Source organism: Zonotrichia leucophrys, chromosome 7 (assembly GCF_028769735.1).
Source record: "Zonotrichia leucophrys gambelii isolate GWCS_2022_RI chromosome 7, RI_Zleu_2.0, whole genome shotgun sequence".
Taxonomy (NCBI): domain Eukaryota; kingdom Metazoa; phylum Chordata; class Aves; order Passeriformes; family Passerellidae; genus Zonotrichia; species Zonotrichia leucophrys.
The window spans coordinates 36082528-36107152 of record NC_088177.1 but is presented as its reverse complement, the minus strand read 5'-3'; the positions used below and the strand labels follow the sequence as shown (position 1 = coordinate 36107152).

At 47.5% G+C, this 24625-nt stretch overlaps 2 protein-coding genes across 13 annotated transcripts in view; both read left to right on the top strand.

Annotated features, from left to right (window-relative positions):
- Positions 1-13105, top strand: part of SLC12A8 (solute carrier family 12 member 8) — a 50539-nt gene extending 37434 nt beyond the window's left edge. For 6 of the 7 annotated variants that reach the window (XM_064718119.1, XM_064718121.1, XM_064718120.1 and 3 more), the window contains 6 exons: positions 26-172; positions 3454-4123; positions 4967-5064; positions 6663-6780; positions 9011-9071; positions 12000-13105. In XM_064718119.1, the coding sequence (XP_064574189.1) occupies positions 26-172; positions 3454-4123; positions 4967-5064; positions 6663-6780; positions 9011-9071; positions 12000-12165 (1260 nt within the window). In that variant the 3' untranslated portion in view covers positions 12166-13105. The remainder of the gene's footprint in view (positions 1-25; positions 173-3453; positions 4124-4966; positions 5065-6662; positions 6781-9010; positions 9072-11999) is intronic. The other variant, XM_064718123.1, reaches the window with a different exon arrangement.
- A 7763-nt stretch (positions 13106-20868) lies between these two features.
- The window catches only part of HEG1 (heart development protein with EGF like domains 1), a 51573-nt gene continuing 47816 nt past the window's right edge, over positions 20869-24625 (top strand). For all 6 annotated transcript variants that reach the window (XM_064717678.1, XM_064717682.1, XM_064717679.1 and 3 more), the window contains exon 1: positions 20869-21211. In XM_064717678.1, coding sequence (XP_064573748.1) covers positions 21040-21211 — 172 coding nt within the window. In that variant the 5' untranslated portion in view covers positions 20869-21039. The remainder of the gene's footprint in view (positions 21212-24625) is intronic.

The following is a 24625-nucleotide window of genomic DNA, read 5'->3' as shown; positions in this document are numbered from 1 at the left end:
TTTGCATTCTCTCTGTTTCCTCCAGGTGTCCTTGGTGGGGTTTTTGTTTTTGCTAGGGCTGTACATCTCATCCCTGGCCTCCTGCATGGGAGGGCTGTACGGAGCACCCAGGATCCTGCAGTGCATTGCCCAGGAGAATGTGATCCCCATGCTCGCCTTCCTTGGACGTGGGGTTAGTCATCCTTTCTGCAGGATCGCTGTCAAACCTTCGCCTGAGCTTAAGAAGCCACAGTTTCTATGTGTCTGTGGAGTGAGATGGGGGATGCATGAAATGCCAGGAGGGGAAAGCTCAGGATCTGGTATCCCATGCATAGGCAGGAAAGCCAGGAAATGGGTGGTTTTATGAAAAAAACCAAGCATCCAACTGTCTGTGGTCCTTTCCCTGCCTGTCCCTGTGTGCACTGCCTCTGCTCTGAGCCCTCCCACGGGGTTTGGCATCATGCAGGGCTGGCACCTCACTCACCCACCCGTGCGCCCTGCCCTGAGGCTCTATGTCCTGCCCCTGTGCACACACAGCCCTTCCAGGCTGCCATCAGTCCCCTCCCTCCTGACCCACTTGTTCAAGATGTGCCCAGCAGGACAGGCACTTAGGATATGACTTTGCCTGTGGGGTGTTTTTTTTGCAAACACCTTCTCCAAGCTGGTGCTGATCCCAGCCATGACTAAGGAAGCGCCTCCCTCTGCTCTGCCCTCCTGCCTAGGGCAGAAGCCTGAAGCTTTTGTCCCAGCACATGGTGAAATAGATGGTAACTGTCTCTTTACCTTTTATCTGTTTTCTTTCTAATTCCTCTTTCCTGTACATTTTCTTTGGTCTGTTCCTGTGCTGTGTGGTAAGCTCAGAGCTGAGTGCGTGGCCAGCTGCGATGCTCTGGATTCAGTCTGTGTGCAGTGGAGAAGAGGACACTTCTCTGGAAGATAAGGTGCCTTCAGGACACTATTAAATTAAAACAAAGAATAAATTTGAAAGGTTAAGTTAGGGGTCTTCTAAGCTTTAGATATGCATTGAAACAAAGTCTTGCTTGCAATATGACAAGAAGCTTTTTCCTTGCTTCATGAATAATCTTTATGCACAACTCATTGTACTGATACCAGTCACCAAGGACTCTGTAATCTTGGGCTATACATGATTTTCCCTTTTTCTGAATAGGGAGAAAATAATTCCATCACTTTCAATAATCTGCAGTATTTAACTGTCTGTACAGAGTGTCTGGAAAAGCCTTATGATGCTTTCCTCCTTCAGAGTGGCTTAAAAATACAGAAAAATAGTTTTCAGTATTGATATTTATGAATGTTTAAAAGTATTTAAATATGTTATAAATATAATAATTTTCTCTCTATTGTTTTATTTTTCTCAAAGAAGCAGTTTTCTAAACTAAAAGTTATAACAATAGCAAAAAATAATAGTAATAATTGTAGGGAAATCAAGGACAGTAATGACTGCAAAAACTTCCAGCTCCTGAAGGCAGTTTTCAGGTGATCTCAGAATAAGCTGTTCTCTACTTGGCAACCCTTATGAAATTCTCTGATTCCCTCTCTTCTCTGATAGTTTTCTGTCTTTCTGCCATATTTTCTGCTCTGAACTCCAAGCAGAGTGCCATGATGGGAAGGGCTCAAAAAGAGGTGAGAAATCAAAGGCAGACCACTTCTCCCCCTTCCATCTCTCCACACCTTGGGAATTGTTTAGATTTGGTTTATGGAGAGTAAATACATTTAATTTGTCCTTACCAATCTGCTCCACATCAGTTCTGCTTTTTCATGGTTGAGGAAGGTGGTGTGGTCACCATAGCCCCAGCTGATGGGAAGGACACAAATGTTTTCTGTGGAGTTAAATCCAAGCCAGATGCATCCTGAGATCCTCCCATCTGTTCCCCATCTCAGTACTTCTTTCTGATACTGAAGATGCTTTCTGAGATCTGTGTCCCTTTGGCCCTGAGATGTATTTTTGTTCATTCTGAAAAGATGCAATGGTCCAGAACTTGTCCCCTTTTCTATTAATAAATAAGAGTGGAGGAAACAGAAATAGTTTCCGTTTTAACAGTATGTTAATTAGAGAAGTAAATGCAGTTAAGTGAAGACTTAAGATGCTTTGTAAGATATCTTGTAAGATATTTTTAAGCAAAGTCTTTACACAGCTTGCCCAGACTTGTCAGGTGGCAAAAAGGCAAGATAGTGCCTGGTCCAAGGAAGGGTGTGTTAGACCTGGGATTGAAGCTCATGAGCCAAAGGCTCAGGTATTCCCACTCCCAATGCTCTTTGTTTTGTGCTCTTTTCTTTCTCCTTTCCCTGCCTTCACCCAGTTCCAAAGGACAGGAGCAGGCAATGTTTCTCCTGCCCTCCTGACACTGCCAGGGCTGCTGGGGCTGACTGGCACCCCACCTGCCCACCTGCACACCTCCGTGCTGCTTTCCAGCTGCTGCTGGGCTCAGTGGAAGGAGGGCAGCCCCACCTGCCCAGCTCAGTGGAAGGAGGGCAGCCCCACCTGCACAGGCTCGGTGGAAGGAGGGCAGCCCCACCTGCACAGGCTCGGTGGAAGGAGGGCAGCCCCACCTGCACAGCTCAGTGGAAGGAGGGCAGCCCCACCTGCCCAGGCTCGGTGGAAGGAGGGCAGCCCCACCTGCACAGCTCAGTGGAAGGAGGGCAGCCCCACCTGCACAGGCTCGGTGGAAGGAGGGCAGCCCCACCTGCCCAGCCTGATGGAAGGAGGGCAGCCCCACCTGCCCAGCCTGATGGAAGGAGGGCAGCCCACCTGCACAGGCTCAGTGGAAGGAGGGCAGCCCCACCTGCACACCTCAGTGGAAGGAGGGCAGCCCCACCTGCACAGGCTCGGTGGAAGGAGGGCAGCCCCACCTGCCCAGGCTCGGTGGAAGGAGGGCAGCCCCACTTGCACACCTCAGTGGAAGGAGGGCAGCCCCACCTGCACAGGCTCAGCTCACCACGAGCTCAGCTTGGCTCCTGTCAGGGCAGGGCCAGGAGCTGCTGATGTGCAGGTGGCCCTGCCTCATGCAGAGCCTTTCCAAGGGCAGCATCAGGGAGCCTTTTGGATAGGCAGTGATGCAGAGTCCTGTGGAATAATTAGAGATGAACAGTTAACTCTAATTAACATGTTTTATTGCCAGACTTCCCATAAGACCCACAAATCTCTCTGAAGGTTTATTGCTGCTTTAATGACATTGTTTTACCATGGAGATATGAGTGAGAGTGGATGAATTTACCAAAGACAAATCCTGAATAAGGCTTAGGGATGAAGTGGGAGCTCCACAGCTTTTGGCTTCCACTCTGTTCTTTAATTTATTAGGCCTGTGAGCCTCTGTTTGAACATGCATGTATTCATGATTAGGGGGGTATTGCAGACAGCCCAGGTAACCACACACAGCAGCTGAGCAAGTGGGGAATCCTCATGGCAAGGTTCATGGTTATTAATTTAAATGTACTTTTGTTTTATTTATGAACTAGAAAGGCCCCAACAAGACTCCAGTGGCTGCGATTTGCCTAACAAGTCTCATCACCATGGCCTTTGTCTTCATTGGACAAGTGAATGTTCTTGCTCCCATAGTCACCATCAACTTCATGCTGACCTATATTGCTGTGGACTATTCCTATTTCTCAATATCCTTGAGCTACACCATTCAGCAGAAACCTGAGGAGACCCAGATGGGAGCTGCTAGACCTGCTCACTCCTCCCAGCCCTTAATTGTCAACAAGCCCCCCAGCCATGCAGCAGATGGGGTAATTCAAAGCAGATCAAATGGCACCTTGCTAGAATTCAAAAAAGACATGGACCAGATTTTTAAACCATTTTTTAGTGAGCCAAGTACTTGCAAAAGAGGAGCTGAGAATTTAACCCAAAAGGGCAAGCTAAAGAAGGCGAGGAAGCCAGCCAAGCAGACATTACAAGACAGCTTTCTCCTGGATCTCCATCAGGATGCTCCCCTGGCTCAGAACAGCTGGGATGAGGCCACGGAGCCCCATGGGAGGCAGCAGGACATGGGTGAGCAGGGTGATCAGTGGGATGCAGGTCAGGGCTCATCACCCCCTGTGGATGGCCAGCACATACCCAGGAGGATGGAGCAGAGGGAAGAGCCCTGCAGTGAAGTGATGATGCTCCCTGGCCCAGGGGGAGAAGGTAAGGGCTGTAGGAGATGGACATCTCCCTGTTCTGAGGAAATTGTTTATAACCTTGCTTCTCCCAGTGCTTTCCTGAAGGCAGGCATGAAACGAGCTTTATATGGGCTGTCATTCAGTGATTCATGGCAATAATATCATTTATTCCAGGTGAGGGTAGAGTTCATTGCAATGCATCACAGGAGAAGTTCCAATGCAATTTCCTACAGAAGATTAATCACAGGAAAGCAGGCAGGACTAAATTTACTGCTGGGTTGTTTACGATATACTCATAATTCTTCACAGGCCTGCTGAATGCTGTACATTAAAAAGGGTTTAGGTGTACCTTGGGATTTACTTCATCCTGGTGTGGGGTAGGATGGTTGGAGCCCTGTGACTCTAAAACTCAGGCTATCTTAGTGCAGTGGTCCCCACAACACAGGTGGAGTCTGCAGCTCAGTATCCATAGGTGAACATCTGAATTTCTTGGTGATTTGATACAGCAGCTGTGTGTGGAGATTGTCATTCCCAGTGCTGTAGTGTTTCATTAGCATGAGTCAGTTAAGCTTCCTAAACCCCTCTGAGGGAGGAAAGTATTATTTTTCTTATTTCATAAATTGTGAAACTGAGGCAACTGAGGCAGAGATAGACTTCAAATGGATTTAGTAGCAGAGCTGGCAACTTTTTGGTTTTTTCCTTGCACTTCTTTTCAGTTTTCATTTTGGAGGTTTTGGTTTAACTCTGTCATATCCAGCTGTCAGCTAGAATTTTTTCTTTGGTTCCTGGAATCTGGTAATATAAAGAAGAGAAAAAAACCCCCAAATTATAGCGCCTTTCTTATTTTTTTTCTTTTTACTTTCTTTAGAATCATCTATAAAACAACGAAATCCAGAACTGGGAATTCAGCAAATACCAGAAACTTTCTACTCCAGATTTTTCAGTCACTGGATTTCCTTTGCTGGTGTAAGTAATTTTCTTTTATTTTGAGCAGTGTTTTGTGATAGTAGAAAACAGAAAAACATTCATTCCATGCTGCAGTGTAAGTACTCCAGTACCTTAAATATTGGTACTTCTGATAGTGTAAATACTCCAGTACCTTAAATAATGGCTTTTGATTCTTGTATTCCAGGTCACCTGAACTAAATACTCAAGGTACCATGCATCCATCCAGCAGTTCAAATTCATGGAAAGCCCAATAGCATATTAAATTAAATAGCAGCAGGAAAACCCCCAAACAAAAAAACAAAAAACAAACAAGCTCCAACCCAACTAAAAAGTCCAAATTTAAAATCTGGAGTCTTAGGATGTTAATGATGCATGGATGCATGGGAAAAAAAATTATCAGTGTCCCTCTTGTGTGTGCTAGTCTGCTTTTTCTTGTTGTGTGATGGACTGAGACACCATCTTCAAAGATGTGTTGCTTTTATTAATGGGCCAGTTTCTGCAAGCTTGGGGTGGGATTTCATATGTGCTGACTTCCTGATACCAGCAGCCCAGCTATGAAATTCCATCTTTTGAGGGAGGGAAGGAGAGCATTCTTACAGCATGTTACTTTAAAAAAGTTTTAAATAGCCTCTGCCTCAAGTTGTTGAGAAGTTTAAGACACTTAAATTTATCTTGGGAAGATGGATTATTGGGCAGATGACAAGGAAAGGGTCAGATATGCATAATGAATGAGCCATATGGCTTTGCTGCATAGATGAGGATTTCATAGCTGTGCATAAAATGTAACAAACCCACTCAAACCACCCAACAAACCCTGTTAGTTTAATCCTCAGATGGAGTTGGACACCTGCTTTTCAAATTCAGCACTGCTGCTGCCAGCAGCCAGCTCCTGGTGAGGGGTGCCACTGGGCTGCAGCACCAGGGGTGGGCAGGGAGTGGTGGCCCCTCTTTGGGATGGCATTTCTAGGAGGTTGTGTGCTGATGCCATCTCTGGGCTTGTATCTGTTGTGGTTCCCAAGTGCATGTCAGAGCAATCAGCTCTGCCTTTGCAGGGGAATTTGCTTATGGAGGTGATGGATGTGCTCATCAAAGCAAACTTGGTTTTCTGTCAATAATCATGCTTGGGAGGTGGTTGCAACAGAGCTGGGATGGGATTGATAATGCAAAATAAAACCACAAGAGCAAAAATTGGATGTGTTACTCATCCTGACTCCTCTCCCCTCTGCCCTCTCTCTTTGAGCTTCACTTGTGTCAGTTGGGACCATTTTAGCCCTTTCTTTGTGTGCTGCCCCTTGCTGTTCCAAACATCTCCCATGGAGATGGTACCTCTGCCCCTGTTTGTATGCAGCTTGAGCCAAACCTCCTCCAGAGCTGGTGAGCCTCTGGATACTTCTCTTGGAGCAGCCCAGGCAGAGACCCACACTGCCCCTGGGACTCAGGGTAGCCCACTGGAGCTGCCTCCATGCTGCTGAAGGTGACACTGTTGACCTGTGCTCTCCCTCCTTTTAAGAGTGACACCAAATGAGGCTCTCTGTAACATGGAAACCTGAGCTTTGACTGTCCATGGTCTTACCTCCCAGACTCTGGGGTAACCCCAAACTGTGTCTTTCCAACAGGCAATTGTGTCCCTCATCATAATGTTTGTCATTCAGTGGATCTACACACTGGTCAGCCTGGGAGCAGCAGTTATCCTGTATTTCTACATTGGCCAAGTCAGCCCAGGACTCCCTCTTGGTGAGTTTTTTCTCTGTATTATTAAACCTGCTTAAAAATTCATTAAACTTTAATTTTACTCAATTAGGAATTGAGAATCTTGTGTTTAATATGTGGGTGACACAGTGAACGATGACAATTTGTTTCATTGCTATTTTAATACATTTTCTCTCTGAGTCTTTAATTTTCTGTTAGATTCTAACTATAACTAGCATTGGTGTGATAGTTTGAACATGGTGCTTGTTGCTTTATTATATTGTGCTTCAAATGGCAAAAACAGATACTAAGATTTGATAGGGGTGGCATTTTGTAAATGTTTCCCAGCAATGAGAAAAATCTGCCATAAATAAGGTTTATTAAACCTAATCAATCTAAACCCACCTGAGAGAAGTTTAAGGAAAATGGGAATTATGAGGAGTGTCTCATCAAATCTCAGCATTCATGGCTGTGGAACAAGAGAGCCTTTTGATTCCAGAGCTAAACACGTTGAATATGTTGGGAACATAATCTGGGAAAACACTTTAAGGCAGAGAGCATTAGAGAGATCTGTGCACATGATCGGCTTAAACAAGTTCAAAATTAAACAGTGAAGCACATTCAGCAAGCAGCTCATGAGAGCCACAGCTCCTTGGCAAGGCCAGTGGGGGGGTTTGCAGTGATCTGTGTCTCTGAAGGGACATGGTGTGGGCATCCTCACCTGCCCATAAATATATCCATCCATCCATCCATCCATCCATCCATCCATCCATCCATCCATCCATCCATCCATCCATCCATCCATCCATCCATCCACAGGCAGGTATGTGAGGTGCATAGCTGAGTGCATGCCTGGATGTGCAGTTTTTTGTCCAGGATGAGAAAAATCAAGTATGAAATATGGGTTCATATGCAATATGTGCAGAAATAGCTACCTGGGTTTATTTAGGTGAAAGATTATTAGACAGTAGGTAAGTAGGTACTAGATTTCAGAAATGCACATGATGAGAAATCAAAAACTAATTACCACCTCCCAAACATTGCTAAATTGTTCTTTTTCTACTCTTTAGTGACTTCCTTTCTATGTATCTGTAGGGGATAGTAGAAAAGAGCTGAGATTGTGGATAGTAGTTGCTAATTGGTATCTTTTGAAATATATATAACTTTTAATCAAGTTCTTTATGGCCCCCATGTATCAAACAAAACAGAAATAATGTTTTCAGGTGTTGGAGTATTTTTTGCCTTTGTGTACTCACTGTATTATATCTCTGTAATCTGCTTTTGAAATATTTATCAAAGATTACTTTAATAAGAATTTCTCTGTCAGAGTGTAGAGGGTTTTGGAAGCTGATCTGAGAAATAGCAGCACGATTAGATGTTTTTTCTTGGTTTCTTTTGCATGTGCATTCTCATGCATACAATGAAACAATGCATGGCATTGAAAACATTAGAAGTGAATGCTCAAGATTCAGCCTGATTTTCACTTGGCTGCGAGGGAATGTTATTTTGTGGTCACAAGGCTCTGATGATCTGTGAGTTTGTTCTTCAAAGGATCAAACAGCCCTTCTGTCTGGAAAGGCTGGGAGACACTGCCCTGAGAGAAGCTCTGGATTAGGGGCTAGATGAAGATCTTGGGAGGAGAAATTCCCTGTGGTTGACACATCCCTTCTCTCTCTTCCTCCCCAGCAGCCTGAGCCAAATCCAGCAGGCACTCACAGGGCTTGGTTCTCCCTGTCCCTCACCAAAAACTTCTCCTGCTGCTTTTGCTTCCAGCTCTGGCACTTCCCTGCCCCTGCAGGAAACTAACTCTACTGAGAAATCAGAAAAGAAATCAGTGTTGGTGTAATAAGCTTAGCCAGCTCTCTGTGGGGTCAGACAAGAGGAAATCATTGGTGAGACCACAGCCACCCTGGCTGAGGTTGGCTGGATGGCTCCTTCTGTCTCCCTATCCCTGCAGTGGGAATGGCTTTTACAGTTCAGGGAATGAAAGGCACTGTGGTGGGTGTCTGTGCTTTGCTTTACTGGGGTTTAACAAGCTACTGGGCTGGGAATGCATAGCTGCTCTCCATAGGAAATTTGGGTTCATACTGGACAGCTGTTTAAAAGACACAGCATGCAGGAAGACTGCAGGAATGTTCTCACTATCACAGAATCTTTGGGTACTGCAGGCTAATAACAAACATGCTGGTTTGAGATTTTATGCAAAAATGCAATGGTATAATGCTATTATGAGAGAATTAGCAGCATACTGACTTCTTGTGCCTTTTCTCCATAGGAGCAGCAGCAAATTTCAGTTTCTTTGGCTGGATTAAGTCAGTTTTGATCTCTTCATGCAGGTTGGTACCAGTCACTTGGCAGTGACCAACCCACTGCTCGTTGTTCCCATGACCCACTAATGAGCACACAGAGGGCTAGAAGAATTGACTTGCTTATTACCTTAAGCAGTCTTTCTGCCTCTTTTTGCATACTCAGGGTTATTCTTGCTTAATTGTAAAAAGGCTGTTTGCTTCCCATTAGCCTGGCATATGGTTGGCTGTGTATGTGGGGAAGCAGGAGTTTCCTCTGCTTTGTGTGTGGGAATGCCAGCTGATAACTGTATCTTGGGGCCTGAAGCTTTATCTCACCCCAAAGGTCTATGCTCAAAATCTATGGCTCAGGTTGAACTGGGAAATCTGCAAGGAAATGAGAAATTGCAGACACCTTCTCTTCCACCCATCATTCACTGAAAGCAAATTCCTCTGGTAGTGATGGAACAGGCACACATGGCAGCTGTGTTCAAGTTTCAGAGAGGAAATCTGGGGTGGGGGAGCTGCAATAACTTTGGGGCAAATATGATAAACAGGGTCTTTGGTGAAGGAACCATTCAGTATTGAGTTTGCATGGGACTGCAGTAGCATTGTCTTGGGGTTTTGATTACCAGAAGACCTTGAGGGCTTTTTTTTTGGTTGGTTATTAACTAGTTTTGTTAAACTTATTTGATGCTGTTAATTATTAATTCCATCTCATTGGGTTTCCTGTAGCAGCTTATGAGCACCTTTGCCTTTGAGCAGTGGGCTTTGAGTTTCTCAGTCTGTTGGGTTTCTTTTTTGTTGGGGTGAGTGAACACCATAGTGAGGACTGTGCAACACGACCTGCCATGCATTATATGTGCCAATTTGCTGCCTCCTTCAAAATAAATCAAAGTCCAGGCAATTAGGCACATTGGTCTGTCTTGCCAGGTCCTGTCTCTGCCCACAGTTCCTATAACATGACCACAGCTTTTGGTGAGCAGAGTTGGTTGGGGAGAGAAGCCAGGGGTGAGGGATCTCTCTGAGGTCCCTTGGTAGGCCTCAGACATAACAGCACTTAATTTAAATTTATACCTTAATTTAAACCATTTAACAAAATATTCTTATGGAATTATGATGCCTTTGCATCTTCTCAACAGGTAGAGGGTTGAAATTTGAAGAGTAGGGGATTCAGCCCAGGCTCTGTAATCAGCATTTGGTGATGGTCCTCCAAGTATAGCAAACTTGAGAGATCACTGCTCTGAGAGGCCCCACTGAGGGAGATGTTGGTCTCAGCCCATCGTGAGCCAGGAGAACTCAAAGGGTCTCACTCTGGACTGCTGCTTACACTGTAGCAAAAGAGTTGGCTTTGGTCATAGTAATTTTCCATCCTGGCCACAAATTTTGTCAGTAACTTTCTTTGAATGCTCTATAACAAAAAGACTGTTCCACCTGGGTTGTTACTCATGCAAGAAAAATAAGTTTCCAAGGATATTCATTAAAAACCAGGAGCTGTCAGCATTAGTTCCCTGGAGCAGACAGTGTCTCTGATAAGCTCAGGAGGAGCTGAGCCCAGGTGCTGTTTGTCAAGGCTGAGCCTAACAAGCATTTCTGAGATCACAGTGCAGCCCAAGGGGCAGGGGGAGTGGGATGCTTTCTGAATATCTCATTCTGAGCAAGGGATTGTCCCCTATCCCCTTGCACAACATCTGCTGGACTGGTGACACGAGCCCAAGCCAAGGGTGAAGAGTTAAGACTGGGAACAGGGTAAGTGGGGCCATGCTGAAATGCTGCCAGAATTACTCATGGCACAGTGAGCCAGACCCTGCTGCTTCCACCCCAGGCAGATTTGTGGCTGGTCATTTTATCTTGGTGCCTCTGTGATGACAGAACAGCATTTTCCTCCCAGCTGTCCTTTGGTGCATCTCAGCTGTGCCTCCTGTTGTGTCAGAAATCCCTGTGGGAGTCTGGTTGAGGTGTGAGACTTCATGGAGAAGGACCACATGGAAAGGGGAAACTATTCTTGCCTCTTGTGTGGAGAGGTGCTGTTGTCACAGGGGGATTTTATCTTTGGGTTACCAGACCAACAAAGTCCTTGGTTCTTTGGTCAGTGCAATCAATGAGCAAAGGCCCTGCCAAGAAAGGCTGAGGGGAAATCTGGTGAGGGCCCAAGGTAGAAACTGATGCTGGTTTTCTCCTCTCAAAGAGTGCAATCCCTGGGTCAGCCAGCCAGCTTTGTCACCTTTTCCTAGTGCCAGGGCTCCTGCTCTTACTGGCACAAAGACACCTTGGGCTCTGCTTGGGAGTCGGGTCATTATGAAGCCCATCTAGGTTGTGCTGCAAAAAATTGCATTGAGTAATTTAGAGGTTTTTTTCTGAGCCCTGTTTTCCTGAAATCCAGTCAAGATATTTTAATGAATTGGAGAAAAATAGTAAGTCCCATTAATCTGCAAAGGAGTTGGAGGCAGCCAAGGGTTCTTGACACCTCTAAGGCTCTTAGGTGCTTGATGAGGTCTTAGTCAGTGCTATATTTGTCTTACAGTTTTGATTTAAAAATGCCAATAAGGTTTTCTTAAAATCAGCTTCTGGGATGAAGAGATTGCAGGAAAATCTCCTGTTTTATTTAAAAATTACAAAAAGTATTACAATTCTTTTATTGCTTAGGAGACCATAAAAAGGATATTTTTCATTAGAAATGGTTTGTGCTCCTTCTTCTCTTGCTTGGCGTGGAAGGTGTTGACACAGCCAATATCCAAAGAGGAAGCCCATTTGTTATGAAAACGTTTATTTTGCAGTGTATATTTGGGGAAAGGGAGAACATTTCTTCTGTGCCTTCTAAGAAGAATGCTCTCAGGTTAACTCTGTGCCTCCAAGGGGCACCGGGAAGGATTTAACCTCTTCTGGAATCACCCTGCCTTGCTGGCACAGCTGACAGCATGGCTGGTAGTGCATAACAAACAGGGGGTGATGCAGGCACCTCTGCTTCTCTGCTTGCAGGAGAAGGCCAGCTCCCAAGGAGCAGATCGTGGTGACACCATCCTTTGCTACAGTTGGCATGGAGACCAGGCAGCTCACCGAGGAGAACGCAGACTTCGCCTCGCGGGACCGCTACCACCAGTCCTCACTCATCAGCAGAGAGGAATTTGGGAGCCAGTTCCAGTGAAGGACACACACACACACCAAAAATCAATCCATTACTTCAAAAAGCATTTAGAAGTGCTAATGGCTGCCACGGGTGCCTTTTGAAATACTTGAATGTACGCACAAAGGATGTGAATTGCTATTTATGTATTTGAGGCTTGTTTGTTTATGCAAGCCACAGCATTGCTGGGCTTCAAACCTTACCCAAACTGAGGGGAGAAAATGGAAATTAAAGGGCCAGCCTGGGAAGTGATGAGTTACTGAAGACAGTATAACCCTTTTAAGGAATTCAATTTTAAGCCCTATTGAGTTCTAAAAAAGGTTGCTGCTCTAAAAGCTTACAACACCCCATTTCAGATGTCCTCTGGGTGACTGGGGACACTCTGCCTGGGAGCAGTGATGCTGGCAGCAGGAGCCAGTGCCCCACTCCCCACTCCCAGCTGTGCCACGGATGGATGCGACCTTCCAGGTCAATTCACTTCTCCTCTAGGCATGAATTTCCCTGCTTGTAATACAGTAATTTTCTACCTCAGCATTTCAATTACCAAGGTCTTAGAAAGTATTTTAAGACATTAGACAATAGGCCAGAATCAGTGGCAAGTACGAGAAGATTATGAAGTATATTCACAACTGAAATCGCACATTTAAGTGCAGCAATGCAGGATAATGACCTCTTCTGTAAAACTGTGAAATTATGTCTTAGAAGCTGTTCATAGTTATTTCCCACATCCTTTCTGATGTGAGAGCTGAGACCTGATGAAATAGCTGGGCCCACTTAAAGCATCTCCTGGCTGAAGGGACAGATGGTTCAGAATTGCTTTAGCAAAATAATTTTACCCCCAGCACCACACATCAGTTCTGACATATGAGGAGGGGGAAATCACTGCCTTTCACTTTGTTTCATCTCCGATAATTTCAACCTTTAGATTATTTATTTCTTCTTCTGTGCAATAAAAGCCTGAGACACCAGGAACTCCTCTCCATCCTTTCTGTGGGCACTCTCAATGCCTTTGAGCACCATTCCACTTGCCAGTGCTAAGTGCCCTAGTGTTGCTGGGTGAGGGGAGTCCCATCCCATGGCCTGGCCAGCTGCAGCTTTGGCTCTTTGCTTTTTTTTTACAGAGGGAGGCACAGGAGGCTTTCTGCTGACATGGAGAAAAGAGCCACCTTGGCGCACTGCAGAAAGTGTATTCATTTCTCAAGGTTGCAGGTCTTGGACTAAGTGCTTTTAACTTTAATTATCTCAACAGAGGCAAGAGGAAAGTTGTGTTTGTGTGACCTGCTCTGACCCACCTCAAATCAGTCACTCAGTGTTGGAAACACCTTTCCAGGATTCCTTCCTGCTGGTGGTTTCCAAAGAATCTGAATCTGCTCTGTGGATTTTGGGCCCATGTTGAAGCTTCTCCTGGGGCCAGTGGCTCCAGAGAGCCCTCCCTGTGCTTGTAGCATGCTTAACCTTGGCAGATACCCCTGTTGTGCAAACTTCAAACACTCCTTGGTGCTCCCCACTGCTGGCAAGCTGCTTGGTGCTGTGTTACAGTGGTCCCTTTCCTCCTGAGTCAAGGATTGCTCAGCCCCGCATTTCTCTGTAGCTTGAACAAAAAAAAACCCCAGAGCATGACATGAAGAGATTAATAGGCAGAGATTGCTAGATAGCTTCTTTGTTGGCTACTAAATAATTTAATTCCCTTCTTAAAATAAGACATGAGTAAGGAGATCCAGAGAGGGAGGGTGGGGAAGGTCCTTGGCTGTGTATCTAGCTCGCTGAGGAGTTGCAATGGTTGAAACCAGATGATTTGGTGGAGAGTGTTTGCCTCTTCAACACTGTGGCCCCTGCTCGTCCCCAAAACTGGGATGTGATGGGCCCTTGGTCTAGCAGTAGTGGGAGGAGGTCCCCTAGCTTTGCTTTCAGCTAAGTGTGCAGCAGCTGTCCCCTTCTCCTGCCACCACCGTCCAGCAGCCCTTTGCACCTCTGGAACATTCTAGTTGTGTTTGTGTGCTGGCCAGGCCTCCGCTGGACACCTGTCCACCTCTGCTGGAGGGGACACCTGGAGGGCTCTGGGTGCAGGGATAGGGTGTGCCTTGGTGTGTCTGGAGAAACGGACCTGTGGCTCTGGCATCAGCGCTGGATGGTTATTGCTGCTCTTGACACCTGGCAGTGGAGGGAAGGCTCTGCAGAGCACACTGTTCCAGAGGTTTCTGGGGGCTCCTCGTGCTGCTGCTGGAGAAACTCTACCACCTCCTTCACTGGCACCTCTGCCACCACAGCAGGAAGCAGCTCCTTCCACCACCTGGTAAGCACGGGCACCTGCTCCTTCCCTTGTAGCTGCAGGGGGAAATGCATCACACAATCCTGGCTGCATTACAAGGTGAAGAAAATAAGCCTTCCTAGGTTATGCTTGGAAAGGGACATGCTGATCTTGCCTGGAACATTACCTCAGGTGTAGTTCATGGTAGGAGTGGCAGGAGGCTTTGTTTTAGCACCAGTAATCCTGCAGTCTGGGCAGCATTGGAGACCCCATGAGACACTACAGAAACACAGGGCTTTGCACCAAGGAAACTTTTCCAGCAGGAAAGCAAGCAAGCAAGCAGTTGTACAGCTAAAGATCATGGTGTTACTTCAAAAATGGCTGTAGCTTTGGTTGCACTCTTAAAAAAATGGATGAAATTAGGTGGGCAGGAGTTTATAATCTTCACATTTAGTGCCTGAAGGGAAGAAATGTGGGTGGGGACTGCTCCCGTGAGTGGAAATGTGCTGCTTTCATCCCCTGAGAGCCCAGCTGAGCCTCCACATGCTGGGGATTTCATGAAGTTTCAGGTTCCCAGAAGGTGAGTTTGGGGCCCAGCTCTGAGCATCAGATGCCTTGTTGTATATCAAGGTTGCAGCTTGGCTACTGTAATTATGGAAAGGCCTTACTGCTTTTTAAGCCATGTGAGATTTTTTATCATCCTATAATTATTTTCCTTTTGGTTTAAAATTTATTATTATTATTATTATTATTATTATTATTAATATTAATATTATTATTATTATTATTATTATTATTATTATTTTCTGCAAAGGGTCAAGGTGTGAAAACATTTGTTTTTGAGAGAGATGTGGATATGGTGCACAGTTTGGTTCCTTTTGAAGGCTCCAGCTGTAAATTGGTGGCTGCACTTTTGATGGTTTCCTTTGCAGAGCATACAAGCACAGAAGGCGGGTGAGGATAAATATTTTATTACTTGTTTTGCAGTGCTGCCTGGAAGCTCATGCTGCATTTATGATCCCTTAGCACTAAGAGGGTCCAGAAATTGGAATTTTATGCCTCAAAAAACTTCCAGCACAAATAGTCAGGACTAAGAATGGGCAGAAAAATTGTTGTGATATTGGCATTAAGAGACAGTTCGTCAGTTGGTATAAATTGTCATCCACATGGATCTGTGTCCCATTAGGAGTCTGCACAGGGAGAATTAAGTTCATTAAATCCATATCTCAGCTCAAATTTGTCCTTTTTTTCCCCCACTCTCCTCTTGTCTTCTCTTGATCAGCCTTCAGTTTCTTTCAATGGTTATTTCTGTGTATGGTGGCCAAAATATCACACATCTGCCATGGCCATTTCTTCACAGCAGATAGGTGTGACCACAGTGTTGAAGCAGCAAAGAAGGGTGACAATATGAAATGATGCTTGTGTGCATGGCTGAATTAAGGCAAAGGGGTCTTTCTGTGCCTTATGAGGTGGTTTGTTCTCACCCATGTGGCTCTGATTTAGATTCAGACAGGCAAAGTTTCTTAAACAGCATCATACTTACACCTGCAAGGTCAGAAGAGATTTGCTGAAGCACAAGAGCCAGCCTAGGATTAACATTTAGGTTAGTGGGAAATTGAAGTTATTTGAATTATTGCCCTTGCCTGGTGAATTTTAGAGAGGGTAATTACAGGGATAAAAGAGAGGAGATTTTGTAGACAACCTATAAATTTGTTAGCTCTGTATGAAAGTGGAATATAACGCTCTTGTTATGTTCTGCAGTGGTGTCTTGCTGCAACCCAGATTTGGCACAGCATCCCTTAAACCTGAGACAAGGTGAGACCTCAGTGGTAACAGCCTCAAAAGCTACGGATGAGAGGCTCTAGCAGCAAACTGCAGGCTAAAAATAAATCACTTTAAAGCCCATACGGCACAGGAGAGGCTCCTTTCCTCTCTGCCTTCTGCTCCTCATGGCTTTTTTCACAGGATTTTGTGCTCATATCCCCCAATACCTGGGATTTGCCCTCCTTATGCGAGAGCAAACAGAACCACGGGTGCTCCCAGAAACTTGGTGATAGAGGAGCACACCTGTAACTTTATTGGATCCAAGTGTCCCTTCTAAATTTCACTGGGGGCTTCTTTCCAGATTTAAGGGCATTGCTCTGAAGTGTTTAGCTCAGCTGCAGAATATCTGGGTGTGCTCCAAACCAGAGTTGGCGGAAAAAGGTCCTGAAAGAAATAAATAAGAAATTTAGAACTGCTTCTTCCCAGATAGATTTGGATGGCTGGTTTATTTTTTCTCACCAGAAAATAAGGGATTTTTTTTTTCCAGTGACAGGATTCAAAATGCAACATCATTTCAAGTTGTGCATTTTTCTGTGAAGGATGAAGAGGGATCACAAGACCCATATCCATCGTGACCTCCAAATGTCAAATACCTGGAACAAGCTGCTTCCAATGGAGGTACGAGGCAAGCAGCTTTTGTTAAAATAAATCAATAAAATACCACCAACCCCAAAATTTCAGGAATAATGGTCACGTATTAAGTGCTTTTTGGATGATTGGTGTCTGTTAATGGATGGCTTGTGGCATCAAGAGGAGATGTGAAGGTAATTAATTACTCAGTTAGGAACTATTTGTCCACTTTGGAAACTCAGGGCTTTTAATAACAAATTCCAGGAGGAGAAAATATTCACTTTGTACCTTAATTCATCATCAGCTTAAAACTTGTCTGAGGTTTATGAGCCTGATCCAAGTTTTGGACAGATCTGGGATGAGTTTCAAGGGAGCTGCAGGAGTTTCATGACATTGGCTGTGCCGTGAAGAGTTCCTATGGAACCAGAGGGAAGGGACTGGTCACTGTAATCCTCCCAAAGTGCTACAGAGATGCCTCTTCTGCAGACACTCTCGTGGTTTTTTGGAATTTCAGACCTAAACAATGTAGAAACCACCAAATTTTGTCACATGTCTCTACCACCTCAACCTGGAAAACGGAAATCAAGGTGAAAGAAAAACACACTCTGTTTTTCCCTCCCCCAAAACATGGTGATGGCCAGGTTTCAATTAATCAATTTCAATCATGTTTTATATATAGCTTTGTTAGAGGCTTCCTGTGTTGGTGAGGTTGTTTGTTTGTTTTTAACTCCTTTGTTGTGTGTGGAATGTGCTGCTTGCTTTCAGATGAAAGTGCTAAACGTGCTCTGTACGTGATTTGGGGAGGCGTTTGAGGTCACAGCCTCTTTCAGGAGGATGCTGGGGCATTACTCGACATCAGGCTTTGCCTGGCCCATCTGGCTCCTCAGACATGATTTCATGCATTTAAATCTCCTATTACAAGGAGGGTGGGGAGCAGCCCTCGGCCTGGAGCAGCATCAGCAGGATGCTGAATAGGGAGCCATGGGGATAAACAACTCCAGCACCACATGGGGAAAAGCCAGGTGCTGGTGGTCTTCACTGAGAGCTTGTGCTCCACACAGCCACCTTCATCCTGCTGCAGTTCTTCCTTCTCCCACCACTGATGCTCCTTTCCCAACCCCCAAGGGTGTCAAACCCATCACATGGGTGACGGGGTTCATATCCCCTCCACACTGCCCTCTGCAGCTCCAATGGGTAAAAGAGAATTTTTTGAATAAAAACCAACAAAGTGAGGGGTTTTGTCTCTGTTGTTTTCACGTGGCTGTTGAAACTGGAGCTCAAAAATATCAGTCATAAATTGACTCCTTATATTCCTTACGAAACCCTGCAGGTAGGAATAAAAAATAAGATGGCAGGAAAACACAGTAGCTTTAAATTTACAGGCACTAAACCTTGACAAATCAGACACCTGTGGAGGAAGGGACTGCATTTAGGAAGTCTGAAACTGCCTGAATGCCGGTGTTTCCTTTCCAGGTGCTTGTAAATTATATGCTGCTCATGGAACCATGATGGAGAGAGCAGGGAGATTATTTTCTGATGGTGAGTACTGGTTTAGGCCCATGGGTTCATACATGTGGGGCCTTGGCTGGGGCTGGTGAAGGCAGCTCACCACTGCCATGGGTTTCAGAAGCTGCAGTGGCATTCCTGTCCCAGCTATACCAAGCCCTGCAGGACGTGGCTCATCCAAGGGCACATGGGGCCCTCTGGCCGGCGTTTCCTGCTGCTGGCCCTGCACTCGGGCACACCATCCTCATGGTCACAAGTGCCCTGTGTGCTTCAGAAATGCAGCAGGTCAGGCAGGTTTAATGGCAGATTTTGGGAGGATATCAGCTATCCCCTTCCCCCACAGGCAGAGGGGGTTAATTCAGCCTTCCCTGCTTTCCTAGCTGGTGGCATTGCAGGCTGGGCCGTGCTATGGGGGCATGGAGCCATTCAATACCATTCCACATGGGCTGCTCCTGCAGAAGTGTTTGGTTTGCATTTGCCTGTGTCTGCTATGGCTCTCCATGGGCCTGTTGAGGGAAACAGTAGGAAGAATTTATTGAGACCCTTTTGGAAAAGCATTTGATACTGTGCTTCCTGCTTGTTGGATTTACAGCTTGGAAGGATGCAGTAAGAGTGGGGAGCTGCTGTGTGGCTTAGGGAAGTCTCTTGGAAAAGGTGGGGGAAAGGGAAGGAGCTATAGACTCGGTATTAGGGCCCTCAGGCATGAGAGTGAGTGGACAGGAGAGCATCCATTTCATGTCAGGGCAAAGTTTGGTTTTCATTTGGCCCCTGCAGCCCTGAGGATGCGTCCTTGGCTTCAGAGAGGTTTCTGTGGCCCTGCTGCCTTATGTGTATTGCACAGCTAAAAGTTCAGATTTGCTGGTGGGCAAGTGTTTCTTTCCAGGGACTAGCAAACATTTCTAAAGAATCATATTTATTACTTTTTATCTTAGGAATTGATAGTGTGGAGTTGTGCATTTCATGTATAAAGATATCCCCAAGTGTTTGAGCTGCTGCATTGCACTACCTGTGCCATCTCCCAAAGTATCAAAATACTTCACAGCTCTTCCCCTGAGCTTTAGCTGTGTATTGGTCTCTCTGTCTTATCAAGACAGAAGCTTTGTTTTGCACAACTATTCCATACAGAATGTGTAAATACCCAGACACAGAATGAAGAGGCCTAAAAATGCCCTCTGTCGATGAGGCACCTTGGTGTTGCCTATGGCTTCTGGGTCACTCCATTTGCCAGGACTGGGGTGCTTACCTGCATGACTAAAGCATAACCATGATTGGTTTGTGCTTCATGTCCAAAACTGAGCAGCTTGACTTGTTCCTTGGGTTTAGGCAAATTTGAAGCAAGAAGATGGCAAAAGCTATGGGGGGTAGACTAGAGCATGGATTGATAGAGGGATTCCTCAGAGGTGGCACGGAGAGGAAAGCCCGGGGGCTGAGGAGAGCCCTGTGGGGTAAAGCCAAGGCCCTTGGCGTGCTGGTGTGGGCTCATCAGTGCCACCTCTTGGGTGGAAAGAGGCTTCCAGGAGAGTTTGCGTGCGTCAGCCTCCGACTTCTGCTTTCGGTGAAGGGCAAAGCGGGCAGCGGGGGGCTGTGGAGCGGGCCCCGGGTCTGCTCGGTGCTGCAGCCGTCCGGACGCGGTGAGTTGTCACCAGCCACCCTCCCCTCCGGAAGGTCGGGTTCTGCTTGGCTTGCGGAAATCAGGTCTGGTTCTGAGGCAGAACCAGAGGGAAAGTGCAGGGCCCAGGAGCGACTGGAGGGCAGGGATGGGCCAGAGCGGGTTTGTGCTCCCTGGAGAGGGAGAGCTCAGGGGGACCCTAAACCCGCACACGGGGATGCCGGCAGCCCCGGCAAAGCCCGGCCTACTGCTCTGCGGCGTGCTCCCTCCCAGAGCTAGGAGCATGAAATTATGAAGGGGAATTTCAGAACAATGAAGGGAAATCCTTTGCCTCCCGTACAGCCCGGCCTGGGAAATTCACCACTGCCAGAAACTGCACCCTCAAACGCTGCTGCCGGCGTTCAAAAGGGAGTCAGCTTTATAAGCAAGAAAAAAGCTGAAGTTATTTGTCAAGGACTCGATTTCGGTGGGATTTAAGTTCGGGGCAGAGCAATGCGGGAGGGGGGTGATCCTGCCATAGCAGGGGCGGCCGTGCCCGCCGGCTGCGGGCCCTGCGCGCTGCCCGTGTTTAACGCGGAACCGAACCGGGCCACCTCCGCGGCGGCGGGCAGGGGGTCACGCTCGCCCAGCGCGGCTGGGAGATGCAGCAGGAAAAATAAAGTAGAAGTAAAAAGGAGCGTTATTATTATTATTGTTATTACTAGTGCTAATAGTCCCGGTGCTGCCGCAGCCAGCCGGGTGAGGGAGCGGGCGGCCCGACGGCTGCGCGGGGCGGGAGGGGGCGGCCGCTGGGGGCCGGGCCGGGCCGGGGTGGGGGGGGCCGTGGGGAGTCGGGCCATGCCGAGCCGAGCCGAGCCGCGGCTGGGTGATGTCAGGCTCGAGGAGGAGCCTCCGCCGCCTGCCCTTTTACTTTCGGGCGCCGGCACTTGGCCGCAGGCTGCTGCCGCTGCTGGCCGGGCCCCCCCCTCACCCCCTCCGCTATGGGCACCCCGCACTTTTAAGGCGCCGCCCCGAGGGGGGGGCACGGGGAATTCATTAAAAAATCGCTATTTACGTGGTTATTCATTGCCCCGCTCCGGGTATGTGAACAGCCACCCCCCTGCCCCCCCCGGCTCCCCTTGCATCCACCCCCAGCGCCATGCCGGCAGCCTGCACCCTGCTGCTGCTGCTGGGCTTGGGGCTGGTCCCGGTCCCGCCGGCCGGCTCGCTGCCCCTCGCCTCCCCGCGGCGTCTTCCTCCACCTCCCCCTCCTCCTCCTCCGTCCCGAAACCGTGTCGGCCGCCCTTCCTCGCTTCCCGCCGGCAGCCCGGGTGAGTGCCCCGCGATGGGGATGGGGATAGGGATAGGGATGGGGAGAAGGGGACGGACGGGATTTCGTCCCGGCAACGGCCGGAGAGTGCGGGGTCCGCATGGTGCGGGTCTCTCGTGGCGTGGGACCCCGCGCTGTCCCCACGCACCGCGGCTGTGGGTGCTGAGCATCCCGACATCACTCAGAGCTAGCTCAGCTGGGAAGTGTAACACTCTCCCCCCAGTTCCTTTTCCTTTTTAACCTTGCCCAGCTCACTGTCCTACAGCTGCTTCAGTGGGTGAAGGTTTGGGATGGGAATGGTGGGTGGGAAAGTGTAAACACGTTGTGGCTATGTGGACAGACTGGAAGGCGAGCTGTGCAAACTTCACCGAGGAACTTGAGAAGGGTTTTGGGGGACACCATGAGTGCTGTCCACATGTGTTCACCCATCCAGGTGGGAAACTGGGGGCTCCTGTAGGTGATCTTCGGGGTCTGGGCTGCCTCCTGCTTGTCTCCAGCAATGCTCTCATCTCTGGTTAGGTACTGACCCCTATCAGGTGTGGGGACAGATGCCATCAGCTCTCTGTAAATACCCTCCTTTTCTAGTCGCCTACAGACTGTCAGATTAGTCACGTATAGAGTCAAATTTTTCCTTTTATGCCACATCTTCAGTGCTATTATCACAAGCAATGCCTAGTTTCGTGCTTTACAGATTGTGCTGAATGTGGTTCCAGCACAGGATAAATCTTATTTTTCCCAGAACAAGCAGGGATGTTTCAAGTGTCATTCAGTAAACTGGCTCACTTACTCACCAAAGAAGGCACATAGCTCTAAGGATGACTAATTCTCAATGAGTTTGGAAAGCACTGAGTGTCTGCAGGTGGTATAAGGATTCCAATATGTCAAATTAATCCTGCGTAGGTTTTAAGTGGGTTTTAGCATTCATTGCCTGCCTAAGCTGGACTGTCAAATTTTATCTTTTAATTTCTGATGTGGAGAGAATATTGTGCTTTGGAACTTGGGGTTAAGTTTAGTTGCATGGATCTGTAAAATTTCAGGAAATGTGAGAAAGTACATTTATAACCTTTTCATTTTCTTCACAAACCCAAGGCGTGCCTTTCTAGGATGTATCCAGACTAGACCAATGTATAGCTAGGGACATCAGCTGGAATGTAGCCTGCAGTGGATTAGAAAGCTCCTAACTAGCAGTGCTTGTGAGAGCAGCTTTGTGACTAGGATACTGCATGGAAATGAAGGAGATTTGGGTCTGTTCCCAGCTCAGCTACTTCTTTCTGCCACTCCAAGTATCGGTTTGCTCTCCAAACTGGGAGAGAATAATGCTGTCTTACCTGCTACCAACCTTGTGAAGATAAAATCTGCAACTTGCCAGCAAACTGCTCACCTATTATTTGTTGAAAGCTGTGCAGATTCCTCAGCGGACAGAAAAAAAAATATTTAATTTCATCTCAGCTTTCAGTCTGGCATCTTTTCCTGTGACCTTGATGACTCCTGAGAGTCAGTAGAGGAATGCATTTCCTTTGTTAGGAGTCTGAAAAGCTCGGACTATGTGTCCACATGCTGGAAGAGCCATTTGTCAGCCCACGGTGCCTGGCTGGCCGGCTCGGGGGTGCAGGCTTTGCTCCGTGCAGCCGGGGCTCAGCAGCCACAGGTGCTTGTGAATTATGTCAGGCACAGCCAGAAGGAGCAGGGCATGCCGTGAAGGAGTGATAAATAGCCCAGCAGTGGCTCTCTCCCCAGCAAACGGCACCGTGAATTACCCTGGCTCCTGACAGCTGCGATTCACTCGCTGTTAGCGCCAGCTCCGTGCCTGTCAGTCACGGGAATTGTCTGGTGCTGCAGGAGCAGGCTGGAGATCTCCTGAATCACCCTCAGGTTGAGCTGCAGACTCCTGAGCAGTCCCCTGCTTGTGTCACCACTGCTCCTGCCCCTCGGAGGCATGTCCCACCTTTGAAAACACTTGCTCGAAGCCGGGGGACCATTTCTTGTGAACCCATCACCCTGGCACTGCCAGGAAATGAAGATTACATCTCCCTTTGCAGCAGTCTGGGGCTGGGTGGCAAAAGCCCTTTCTCAGGCCGGGCTCAGTGAGCAGATGGTGAGGCAGTGGGTGTAGAAATGGGGCTTTGGGGTCCTGGCCGGCTTGTGCCTCAGCCTGCATCTGCCGCCCTCCCTGCCTGACCCTCTGTGGGCCTGTCTGCTGGGAGATGAGGACAGATGGCTTTAGCCTGTGTTTATAATACTGTCTGAACCCAAGGACAGTAACACAGGAAAAAAAAATAGGTGAAGTAGGAAGCAAGAAAGCTGGTGACAGTAAAGTTAAAGCATTACCAAATCTCTCCATGAAATCTCTTCTGGCACAACTTCACATGGGCACTGAATGAGCTGAAGGGCACTGTCTGCCACCAGCCTGGGTCAGGACAGGGTTTGGTTACAAGCTCTGTCCTCCTGCAGGTCTCAGAATTTCAGGCTTCCCATCTGTGAAATGGGAATAATTCCAGTGACACCACAGGACAGCAGAGGTAACACTGAGCCCCCCGACAAAGTCACTGTGGCTGGGGTCTCCCTGTTCCTGCCATGTCCCTTTTCCTGCCACTTCTGCCTTCACAGGTGCCCTGCCACGGTGCCCAGCACAGCACGGAGCCGCTGGCAATGGGCTTTCCCTGAGAAGCTGATCTGCTTCGCTGCCATCTGTGTCTGTCCTTCTGTCCCTGCTCCCTCTCTCCCATGGCAGGTGCCACCTTTCTGTGCAGCTTCCCTGGTGGGAGCCCTGGCAATGAGGTATGAAATTGCCTGAGAAGGAACCAGCTTTAGTTGCAACAGAGATTTAGGCTGGCTGCTGGGAGAAACTTTCCAAAACTCTCAGAAGGGGTAAACAATCTGTATTTATTTATGTGTATTTTTAACTTTCTGCCTGAAACTTTCTGTGTGAGGAAGAAGCAAAGTTAGGAGTGAGGGAAGAAGATGCTGAGGATGTTTGTTTGCACAAAGGTATGGTGTTGCCTCCAAACCTGCCTCACATTTTGCAGTATGTATTTTGTGGCTCCTGGGGGCACAGCCCAGCTCTACCTGCAGCCACACTGATGCAGAGATGTGAAAGATGCTGCTCTCTGGCTTTGATGCGGTTTCAGGTGACTGTGGGTGGTGCAGGAAGGATGCTCCCTCCCCCTGTGGTGCAGGGACAAGGAAGAATTGCCTCCTGTGCCTCAGCACTGCTATCAAAAGGCTGCAGGGTTTTCCTGTCTCGGGCCTCTTTGCTGCTCCTCTGTGAGCTCTAAGTGGATTTGGTTGGTGGGCTGGGAACATGAACTCCCCGGGGTTGTATGGATTTAGCTCTGCTCCTTTGGGGTGCACAATTTAAAGCAAAAAAGAAAAGAGGAGGAAGAAAATGCATTTCAGAAACGGAGGAAGATTGGAG